The sequence below is a fragment of the Globicephala melas genome, chromosome 2, assembly GCF_963455315.2.
Source record: "Globicephala melas chromosome 2, mGloMel1.2, whole genome shotgun sequence".
Lineage (NCBI taxonomy): Eukaryota > Metazoa > Chordata > Mammalia > Artiodactyla > Delphinidae > Globicephala > Globicephala melas.
In genome coordinates, this window is record NC_083315.2 from 146,437,617 (window position 1) to 146,450,047 (window position 12,431).

Genomic DNA, 12,431 nt, shown 5'->3' on the forward strand with positions numbered 1-12,431 from the left:
ATAAGATTTGTCCAAATATTACTTTAGCTCTGACTGTGTACTTTGAAAACTTGTGGCTCTTTTTTTGTCTGTCTCTTTGGTTTTATTTCTTGCTTACTCAAGTTTTAGGCATTAAAAACATTTTATTTTTTTTCTGTAACTTCACATCAAATTTATTAATCAGCGTTTATAGTTTATATTGACATTTATTGTCCATTAGTGGATATATGGTGCTCCCTATGATAACAGTGATGCTGTTTTGATTAAAGTAATAGCTTATTTATTTCAGGTTTATGAGGAATTGTGCAAAATTTGATAGGTGATTTTATATTGTCAGTGTGTATTGGCCATTTTGTTTTTTCAGAGTTGTTTCTTGGTATTTCCTTCTGCCCAGAACAGTTTGCTTACTGTTTGGTTATTATGGAGTCTCATTCTTGACTAGAATCAGAAGAGTGAAGTCCTGTGTTGCTAGCTAGCACGTGGCTTTTTTATCCTCCACCTCATATCCTTTAATAAAGCTTATATCTTTAGTTTTAAAGTTTATAGTCTGTTGGTGTAGTAATGTTCAGTCTTTTAGGAAAAGTTAAGCTGAGTTTTTTGTTTGCACAAACATTCTGAAACAAGGAACAAGCTTTTTCTCTCAAAGAATTCTAATTTCACCCACAGTGTTTTAAAAGTCCATAATGTGGTAAACATTCTCTTCTTTTGGTATAGTTTCTAACAAAGATTAATTTCTAATGGGAATGTAAAAAAATGATCTTTAGTACCTAAGGAAGAAACTAGTCTGTCAGACCTAAATATTGAGAACTAATTATATCTGAAGTTATAATCATTTGGTGACAATATAATAATTAAATTCCCTCAAGTCTTTGATATGGGTATCATTCTGTTTTTTATAAAAGGTCTGAAATGCTTTTAGTGATTTCTCACACAAATCATATCAGATATGTTCACAATATGCAAGAAACCATTGGGTTTTAAATTATAGCTTAATTTTTATTAAAGTTGTCATTAAAATAAATTTTAAGAGTGAATATGCAATAATAGAAAAATATTGCTGTTCTAAATATTGTTGAAATGTAAATACTAAAATATATGTAAGAGCTATAGTAAATCTTATGTCTTTGTCTTTAAAATGCCATTTCCTCTTCACAGGGACGTGGGGCGTTCTGTTTTTTAGGAAAAGTTATATGAAGGTCTTATTTGCTTCTCAGTGCTGATCTTTGACTAAGATGAGCCCTCATTTTTTGAGATTCCAGCTTTTGTTTGTGTTCTTATTTTTTTTTTAATAAAACAAATCATCGACTGTTAATAAGAAACAAATAATGAACTAAAAATATCCAGGCACTTTAGTGGAATAAATGTAATCATCTCCGGGCTGTTAAAAAACATTTTTTGCCAAAGGAAGGCATTGTCGGGGCTATTTTTCTTTGAGCTTCAGTGTGTTTAGAATAAAAATAAGATCAAAACTAAACTGCTTAAACGTATTGGATTTATATTTAGTTGGTTTTCATGACATTTTATGAGGGTCTTGTTTGGGCTTTTTGGATGATTGGTGGTAGTGGGAGGGGATATATTTTGGTTTTCATTATTTAAAAATTATATAGACTCCCAAGTACTTTGTAAAATTTATTAGATTGTTACTTCTTTTTGATAATTAGGAGAAATTTTTCTTGGCTATCTGTTCTGCTTTACATACTCTACTCCTGAAATGTGTCAGCACAACAGAGGATACTGCTTGACCATTCACATGGCTATACATAAACCATAAGTAGATTTTATCCTAATGAATTTGGACGTGTTAATGAGCTCTCTGATGATTTCTTTTTGTCTTATCTTTAAGCTGAATGGGTGTTGGTCCTGTGGAAGGATGGAACTAAGGAAGTGTACTTTAAAATAGTAAAATAAAATATTCTAAAATAGCAGGTACCTAATACAGTGACATGGAGTCATACATCCTTGTTAGTATATGGGCTCATTGTAGTTGTGACTCCGGGAAAGCTGCTTACCTTCTTAAGCCTTGGCTTCCTCATCTTAAAATGGAGATGATAGTAGTTTCTATCCCATAGGGGTTTGTTTTTTGTTTTTAATAGATCTTTATTGGAGTATAATTGCTTCATGATACCGTGTTAGTTTCTGTTGCACAACAAAGCGAATCAGCCACATGCATACACATGTCCCCATGTCCCCTCCCTCTTGAGCCTCCCTCCCACCCTCCCTATCCCACCCATCTAGGTGGTTGCAAAGCACCGAGCCAATCTCCCTGTGCTATGCTGCTGCTTCCCACTAGCTATCTGTTTTACATTAGGTAGTGTATGTATGTCGATGCTACTCTCACTTCGCCCCAGCTTCGCCCATCCTACAGGGTTTTTATGAGGACTAACGGAGTTAATAGATGTAAAATGCTTACAACAGTGCCTGGCACGTAGTAACAGCTTAATAGTGCTGATGTTTCTATTTCACAGGCCAGTCTGTTACATTACTCATATGTATCCTGTCCTTAAAGTTGAAGAAAATGATTAGATATAGAAAAACATTAAAGATACTCTCATTGTGCCATTGTGAAACTCAATAATAGTAAAAATAAATAATCTGAATTCCTAATTTCTTACATAATACCAAAAAGAAAAATATTTTTATTAACATCTAATCTAGTAATACGGATTTTAATCTTACCTTGGCAGCAATAGGTCATATAACTTTTCTTTTGATACTGAGTCACATAGCAAATGATTGTTTTCATAGGACGTCTCACCGTTGATCTAGTACTTTGGTTAAAATTGGATTTCATCCATAATGTTCTGTGATTGCTTAGGCAGGAAAATTTTATATTCAGGCTAAGACATTTCTATTGATGATCTCTTGTTTTTGCATTTAATTTTTCTTTTATAATTATAAAGCATATCTTTAATAACTTATGACTAGTATTTTAGGAATAAAAAGTACAAACAAGTTATGTACGATAGAAAATTATCCTGTTTTCTTTTGGGTAACTTAAACTTATATGTTGCCTGATTCAACAGACTGTAAAGAGCAACCAGAATAGGAAGGTTTATATTCATTCTGTTATTCTTTGTATTTTTTTCTGAATTTCTCAACCTCTGTTTTTCTGTTTGAGAAAATTATTTTAAATGTAATACTTGGGTCACTATTTTATAAGCATGAAATAGGATCCTATTATAATATTTTTGTGTTAGGAACCAAAGATAGTCTTTTTTTAAGGGAATATCACTTTATTTAAAGAAAAACCAAACCTTCTTGATAAACAGTTTATGAGGGTTTGTACCATGCATGTAAATTTGATCCCAAATATCATTGAAAAAAAAAGACAAAGACCACTGAACAGACAAGAATATGTGGATTAAAGCTGTTTTATTTTACTGAATAGAGGGACTCTAAATTCTAAGAAACTTAATTTTCTGATTTCCCAGTCAAGATAGTAAGTGAGAAGAAGAAAATTAGTAGAAAGAGAGGGGTGCTTGTAGAGGCTAAAAATAATGACAGCAGAAGAAATGCACTGCTAATTCTACGGAAGCTGGAATAACCATACACACCAGTGCCAAAAACAGAATGGTAGGGAGTCATTAAATCCAGGGCAAACTATGTTAATTTGTTCAAGGACATCATAGTATCATAACTTAATGCTGTATTACAGTATAACGCACTAATAAATGTATGTGACTAAGGAAAGATTGTATTATATTTAGTCTGTACTGAGAAGAAAGCTTAGACATATAAAACCACATAGAAGAATGCTCATTAGATGTAGTAAGCAGGTTTGTATGCTTCAGTTACTTGAAAAAATTATCTTCTTTTAAAGCAGTGTCAAGAAAAGAGGTATTTTATTGATGAGGCAAATAAGGGTTTGTGTATCAAATTCCCAAAACCAGCCCATTCTTTCTAGCAGCAGTAAAGTTCTGTATAAGGATTCAAACAGTTACATTTTAATACCACCTCTAATTACTAACTGGATAGTCCGGCAAGCCATTAAACCTGTGTCTCAATTTCCTCAATTGTGAAACAGTAATAATAACTGTTCAAGCATGTCTCACAGTTAATGATCAGACTCTAACAAGCTTCCATGTGTCAAGTGCTTTTTAGATTTAGTATGAAAACTAAGACACTGATGCCATTTGTAAGGAAGTTTTCCTTTTCAAATATGTCACTTCAAATATATATTCTTCACTAATGATCCCTTATTATGTGAGTCTCCTGAAAATATATTCAAAATTGTTTCTGAGTGCAGTTTTCCAGGAGAGAGGGTCTATCAGACCATTCACAAAGGATTCAAAAAGATTAGGAACCACCTATGAAAGTAAGTAATCCTTAAACTATATATCTTTTAGGAAATGTTCCTAAATGACTCCAGAGTATCATTTAACTTTGTCTACCCAACTATATTTGTGTGACTGCCTGGGATTATGGAGAGTATCAATAAAGATATGTAAATTCTCTAACTCAAGATACAGCTAATAATTTTGTTGTTGTTTGCTACTGTTTGTTGGTTTATGTCTCAAAAAATAGAGTAGACCTTTAAAATGTTTTCATAGATGGAAATTATTTTAATTCAGAATGAATGCTTAGAAATTGTGCAGCAGATTCTTGTTCTTTGGCCTCCCAGAAAATGATGCTTGTAAGCATTTGTTTCTATATTAGAACAAAATCTTTGCATGCTGATGTTAGCATCATTCTTGACTGACATGGAAAGTAAGAAAGGGAAAAGATGTTTAGATAAAATGGATTTCATGCCTAGACTAAAATATTTCCTTTAAAATTTTTTTGCAAAATCATTTGAATGTTCATTTCTTCATATAGTAACTTAATTCTTAAGTAAAATAATTTTTACCTTGAAGAATATTTCAGTGTATTTCAGAATGTTTATATTTTAATTTTCTGAAATGTGTATATATTTGTTTCATACTTTCATCTTTTTTTCTTAAAGTGTTGGCTTAAACAGCTTGCTTCTGTGGTACCAAAACACACATTTTTATTTTCGTGATCTTCCCAAATTTACTCCTTTTTTCCTACAATAGACACTGCCCTCTGAAAACAACACCTTTCTTGAGCAGTGTCTTCTGTCTAAATTTTTATCAATTCATTTACTAGCCATTGAGCTATCACAAGAGGCCAGCCATAGCAGCATGTAACAACTAGAAAGCAGCTTATTACATATGAATCCTTTCACTAGCAGTCAGCTGTATGATTCGCATCATTTTTAAGTGGCATCTTTTTCTATATGTATTTTTGCTCATAACTTTCCAATTTTTGAGATACAGTGTGAACAATCCTCACCTCCTGCCTCACCAAATTGTGTTCTTTTGTGCCATCCCAGTCATCCTGAAAGTATATTAGTGCCTTTAATGCTTTCCCTGTTTTTTAACAGACTAAAACAAACTGGAAGTCTATTGTTTTAATACCCCCATATTAAAAAAAAAATACTGCATTAAAATAATTCACTATAGAATGTGTAGAATTTTCCTTAACTCGTTGAGATAAACGGGAAGTAACTCCTTAGGCGGGAGGTGTGTATTTTGTTTTCTCTGTGGTCTTTAGGAATAGATCAGACCACAGCTGTCTAAAATATCATTGGATATCTGTGCCTTGTGCATGAGAATGTTTAAACTTAATTGAATGATTGTATCACTACTCCAGAAATAGAGGTAAATTATCTGAAGTTATCTCTTAAACTTATGATCGTAATTCAGTCTCTTGAAGTCTTTTTAACACAAAGAAATAATTAGAAAGTCAAGACTCTTATAATTTTTTAAAAAATGTTAAAAAATTCACATTTGTCTAAATATATGTCCTTGAAAGTGCTTTATATCTGTCTTGCCATTCATGGTTTTTGAATCACTTGAATGTTTGTGGTTTTTTTCTCCTTTACCTACACATGCATAAAATTTAGTTGTACCTAGAGTGCTAAATTTTTACTGTTTGCATTTTATACTCATTATTATACTAGTTAATTTTATTCTTTGCCAGGGGATACTGAGTTTTAAGCAATATCAACTTCAAAACCAGGTTTTAAAGTGTTTTCTCTCTCCCCTCTGGTTCCCTAGTTAAAATATTTTGTTGTTGTTATTTTCTTTCTCTTATAAAGTTAAAGGATTCAAAAAGAGTTTTTTGTAGTTGGATTGTGGAAGTGAATTTTCATCAAGTAAGGCTATAACTTATGTGACTGAGCATGCTTACAGCAAATTATTTTTAAGCTTTAGACACTTTTTCCCCCTCGGCTCTAATAGAACTGGACCCCCACTGGAACCTGTTCCAAATGGAAATGTTCTACATAAGTAGCACCTTCCCGGGGGGGGCATGGTTTAATCTTATTTGTGTGACCATAAATAATAGCACAGTGTTTTCAGCTGAATGTGTGATCCTAGCTACTGTTAAACGGGTGGCTCTAGTAAACATTGAATATTCTTTTATCATCGGTTATTTATACCCTGAATATTACAGAGGATAACATGGGCAGTAATCAGAACTCCATTTTAATATGTTGTTCTATGGACGTCTAAACTTTTGATATGTTTCTAAAACTATTTTCTTAAGAAAATAATGTTAATAGTTATTTTGCAGATAACAAAATGTAAGTGGTATGTTACTAGCAAAAAAAAAAAAAAAAAGTGCCTTCTGGAGAAGCCAAAGAACATTTTGACTACAAATGGACACTGTAGTTTTGTTTTTTTGTCCCAATACTATGGAATAACTAGCTTTTATTTTAAATTAACCCCATTAAGTCCTCAGTAGAAGGAAGATAGTAAAGAAAGCTGTTTCCTATGTCCCTTCTTCCTCTTCTCAGTATTCAGTGATCATCTATTCCTTCTGAATAATTTTAGTACATTTTATGGATTAAATTATCCCCTATAAATTCTATCTGGGTAAATTTACTCTCTTATTTTGATTGAAACAACATATCTAAAACTAGAATGAATGTTTGATAGTTTCTTAAGAGAAGTGAATTGACCTGTGAATTGAGCAATAGTTTATTACAACAAAAGAATAGAAATCTTCAATATAATTTCAAAAATAAGTCTTGAATTGAGGTTTAAAATAGTGACTTAAAATTTCATAACCCAAATTAACCTTACTGACGTCTGAGAACCATTAATAGGTATACGAGTCACTCATCTAACTTCTCATTTCTTCTTTCAAGTGGCTTGTTTGCTTTGTTTTATCCTTCATCCAATGACTGCCATGCCAATATTATGTTTTCTTCTTAGTGACAGTGCTGGTTACTCTTTCCTTTGTTGAGGTCTTGGTTGTCAGGAATAGGGAAAGCACACAATATGCTCTGTAGGTCACAGTGACAAACAGGCATCCTTGACTCTAAATCAGCACCATACGATACAGCTTTCTGTGGTGATGGAAGTGTCTGTATCTGGCCACATGCAACTGTTGAGCGCTTGAAGTATGGGTCATGAATCTGGTAAACTGAACTTTTAATTTTCATTAATTTAAGTTTAAATAGCCATATATGGCTAGTGGTTACCATGTTGGACAGCACAATTCTAAATAATCATATTTAATCAGCATTATTTGTTCTCACAGGTCATATATAATTTTTGTATACATGAGCTTTTACATCACAAGTAACAGCCTTTTCACATTAAAGGAATTCTCATTATATCACAATAAAACTGGTGAAAGAAAAGAAAAGAAGTATTAGCTCCGGGAGTCAAGTTTGGTTTGGATTCAAAGCCCCAAAGCCTCATTCTGATTTAGTTTTCTAACTTTAGAATGTCACTGGAGTGCGTGAGCAGAGAAAGAAAGAAGGAATGTAAATTGTTGACCCGTTATTTGTGACTTACACTTCTTACCGGCAGAAGCTTGCCAAGTGGGTGAAATAATTCTGTGCTTGTCATCCCTTTAATAAAAGAAAACATTGCCTAAAGATAGAGAAGTCCATGTCTTCTGGAGGTAATCCATATATTCCTAATTATAATGGGTTAATTACACAAAGAACGTTCACTGGGGCAGCCTGGGGAAGGGATAAAGGTGTAAACATTTAAAAGAATACTTTATTAAAATCAACATTTAAATTGATGGAAATGGCTGTTGCTAAGCAGAATAATGATGAGAATTAGTAACGCCTTCAAAATGTCAAGAACACTTGTCAGAGAACTGAAGTCAAAATACAACACTGTTGATTTTGTAATCCATTTCATACTTGCTGAAAAGAAAGAAATTTTCATTTGTTGTAAAAAAAAAATGTCATCTGGACTAAGTTTTTTGTCTTTATTCATATTTAGTATCAAAATACCCTTTCGCAAAATCAAAATGATTCTTAAAATATTTAGATCACTATAGGAAACAATTGTTTTAGATTCAAATGGATAAACATCATTTTGCGTTTTGTTTTAGAAACCCAAATCAGTCATGGTTTTATAAAATTTTATGTAATTCTATTAAGCCATAGTTTCGATTTTCTCATTGTTATATATTTGGTTTTAGTTTGTACTTTATTGCTTTTGGATTAAGCTATGGGTTTCTAATTTTTTTGGTGATATTTTGCTGACATTTGCTTCCTAGTGTTGAGGGGACCAGTGTGAGGGCATGGAGTTGAATAAAGTTTGATGGTAGCCAACTACTCCACAGTTAACATATACACATGCTACCTTGAATTGAGCATTTAAAAAGCTAGTTGTGCAGCATAGCAGGCAGCAGTTTCATTTAATGCTGCCAAAACTATGGCACAGGGTAGTGTGAGATAAACTTACTGCCTGACTCCTCGTCATCACAGGTACTATCATTGTTGCTTTTACTGTCTTCATGAAAGGAAGAAATTAATGCCCCTTTACCATTGGTTGGAACTGACACATACAGTACCTTTAAGGCTGACTTAAAGGGCTAGTAGAGGAATATGGGACTAAATAAGACTTCTAGAAAAAGATTTAAAACAACAGAGATCTTAAAATAGAAAATTGAGGTTGAAGAGAAGACGGTGAGGCCAGATAACATCAGAAACATTATTTTTAAAGAAACAGTTATCTTTAATAAAAAGGATTGTGTGTAGTCCCTGACTTCCCACCCTCAAAGTAGAGGGAACTTGACTAACTGAGCCAAAAGGTTTTCATAGGTTCACTGTTAATCTGCCGTATCTGGGGAGGACAGGCTCAGCTGCTGTTTACGCCTCTGACCTAGGCTCCTGTTTGACCTAAGTCTGTCTTAATGCAGCAGCACAGGCCAGCGAGGAGGCAGTGTCATTTCGCCGTGAACGCAGCACATTTAGGCGCCAGGCAGTACGGCGCCGGCACAATGCAGGGAGTAACCCTACCCCTCCTACATTGCTCATCGGATCACCCCTAAGGTATGGTATTTTAAAATTCCACCAAGCTTAGCATGCATGTAACAGACCTCTAACCTGTTCTGTCAGTCTCAAGAAAGCATTTATTAAATAGCTTTGTTTTTCTTTTTTCTTCCAGTTTCTCTCCTATACTGTACGCTTCTTTAGGCTTTCTCTGCATGTGACTGAGCTTATTGAATTATGCATGTCTTATATTGCATTATTTAAACAAAATGATCAGATTGGTTTAGCCAATTTTAAATCACAAAAATTATTTTAGGGCAGTTATAGAAATGTAAATAGAGGCCTTAAGTCAGCTTTTCATTTTTTTTCCTACACCAAATTAGTAATATTAATGCAGTATCTTTCCCGAACACCTTGAACAGTGTTCAGTATGAACAAATATGGACTGAGTGGTGAGCTTGTTGACGTCAGCCTGATAAACCAGTTTGATTATTTTATTTCACTAAAATATAATATATTTTATTTTGCATTGCTTGAAAATTAAACACCAGGACCTAGTAAATGACACGGAACTAGAATATTTAATTTTTGGTAACTTATGGTCAATTGGAGATATATATATATACAGATATATATATTTGTATGTACATTTATGGTGAATTTCTCAACCTCTATAGTATGCTGAACAAAAAAAAATTATTTTCCCAATATTCCTAATTAGGAAAGCATCTATTTATAATCTTGGGAGTAATTTTTAATTGAAATTCTTAAGCTTTTTTATTCTCAGTTATGTCAAATCTAATGAGCCTATGGCTTGAATTAGAAATATTAAAAAACCTATTCAAAAGACTTATGCTTTATTTAAAGAATACAAATATGGACGAAAATATATGTGCTTGCTTAAGCAGTGCGTATGTTATTATACTGTATGCTTTTATTAATCTCTTGTGTCCAAAAGCATCATTACCCAAATTATTTTACTACATTTTGAAATTCAAAAGGAAGAAAGTTTGGTGAAATAACTGCTGTTGAATGCATGGTAGGTTTGAAGAGATAAATCCCTTCCCTTGTTAAAATCTTGTTCATGAAAGTAGCAAAATCCTTATATCTGTAAATCACTGCTTTATTTTATATTCCCCTTGGGATTTAAGACTGGATTGTTTTTCTGAGTTTTACATTACAATCAGGAACTTCATCTTTCATAGGTCATGTTCCTAATTAATCCTGCAGTAATACATAATTTATAATGCAGTGTGGATTAGTTAAACCAATGTTTAAAATATAAAAATGGGAAAGCAACCATTGAAAAGAAACATTTGGTCTAGAAATCTTTTCTGAGTGCCTTTACTTTTTGTGAGCCCTCCTCTTCTATTTCCTTTGCTCCCTGAGGTAACTTTTTTTTGCTGATGGATTTGGGGTGTAGTCCCAACCTGCAGAAGGTGTTCACCATTTCATTTTACTTTTCCTATTTTGTGTTTTCTAACCTCTTCTTTTTTTCCCCTTGAATTATACTTGCCATAGACATATTCTTTGCTTACCTTCTCACTCCATGTTGATATTTCTTAATCTTTTTTAACCTCTTTAGTCTTTAAAAATCCTTTCATTCTTTGGATCTCACTCACTAAACAAATGTAGACAAATTTGGTTTTTTTCTCTGCCTGGTGGAATATTAAAGAACTGTTCTAACTCCAGCCAACCACATAGGATTTCTAAGGTTTTAAATACATCACCATTCAAATGAGGATATGCTGTGAGCCCTTTATTTGTAAAGGGCTCACATTAGGATTTTTGGAAAGTAGTCTTCCAATAATCAGTCAGCATGTAGATTTTGTTAAGGTTCCATGGTATTTCCAGTACAAAGATTGCATGTATCTTAAAGAGGCTGACTTCATTATGAATGAAATAAGATAAAATTTAGCTGTGAGGAATTAGGAGAAACACCAATTGAATAAAACCATCTTTTTTAATTGCAAAAATATTCAGGTAAAGTAATAGTGGTATTCTCAATGTGAGTTACATAATAATCTCATATTTAAATAAATATAGGATAGCATGGTTATGCAAAACTTGAAAAACTTGTCAAAAAGAAATGGAATAGGTATGATAACACTTTAATTATAACTACTCTATAAATATCAGTAAAATCTATTAACTTATTTTAAAGTTTAATGAATAGTGTAAGTAATCGACAGTCTAAAAAGCAACTTGGTAGAGTATATGTCTCCAAAGATTGGGGGTGAATCATCAATTTCCTCACAAAGAGAATTTGCATGTATTTTTTATGCTTGTTAGAATATCCTATTTCAGAATTACTTTTTAAAGTTTTTTTGTTCATTAACTTAACCTTGTAGGCCCTTATTAATTCTTCCCAGTTACTAGAGCTAAAAACAAAAATGAATATTTAAAAATTCTATAATAATATTAAGAGTTAGTTCTATATTTATCAGCCTAAATGTGATATCTTTTAGAACTCTAGTTAATGGACTGGAATGAAAATAAATCATCAGTGCATTTGGGGGAAGGGAAAGAAGCTTTACTGTATTCTTAAATTTATTTATTTATTTATTTTTATTTTTTTATTTTTTGCGGTACGCGGGCCTCTCACTGTTGTGGCCTCTCCCGTTGCGGAGCACAGGCTCCGGATACGCAGGCCCAGCGGCCATGGCTTACTGGCCCAGCCGCTCCGCGGCATGTGGGATCTTCCCGGACCGGGGCACAAACCCGTGTCCCCTGCATTGGCAGGAGGACTCTCAACCACTGCGCCACCAGGGAAGCCCTTAAATTTATTTTTTTAAATATAAGATTGAAAGACTTGTAATCAAATAAGGTCATAGTAATAACTGAGTCCATAATTGGAAATTCATATCATTTTGTGGTACACAGGAAGGAATCCACCAGATATTTGTTGCTTGTGTACTGTGTTCAAGATACTCTTCTGAGTGTTCTCTGGAGATTCATAGCAATAATGTGATCATACTCTTAGAGCTTATTGTTTAGTTGAGGAGATACATACAAAGATAACAGTGTAAGGCAGAATGTGTCAAATATTAAGTAAGTGGTACAGAGGAAGGAAAGACCAAGACCAACTATTTTTTTATCATTTAAATTAGAAGAGTTAATTAATTAGTGAGACTGCGTGTCAGTGATGCTACTGATAATTAATGGTTTAGAAACCTAAATTTCTACCTTTTGCTGTGTTGTGAAA

At 33.0% G+C, this 12,431-nt stretch overlaps 1 protein-coding gene across 5 annotated transcripts in view; it reads left to right on the top strand.

Moving 5' to 3' along the window:
* The window catches only part of PCNX1 (pecanex 1), a 171,062-nt gene that overhangs the window by 59,603 nt on the left and 99,028 nt on the right, over window positions 1–12,431 (top strand). For 2 of the 5 annotated variants that reach the window (XM_030831548.3, XM_030831550.3), the window contains exon 7: window positions 9,154–9,286. The exons of 2 other annotated variants lie outside the window; for them this stretch is intronic. In XM_030831548.3, coding sequence (XP_030687408.1) covers window positions 9,154–9,286 — 133 coding nt within the window. The remainder of the gene's footprint in view (window positions 1–9,153; window positions 9,287–12,431) is intronic. One more of the 5 variants, XM_030831549.2, reaches the window with a different exon arrangement.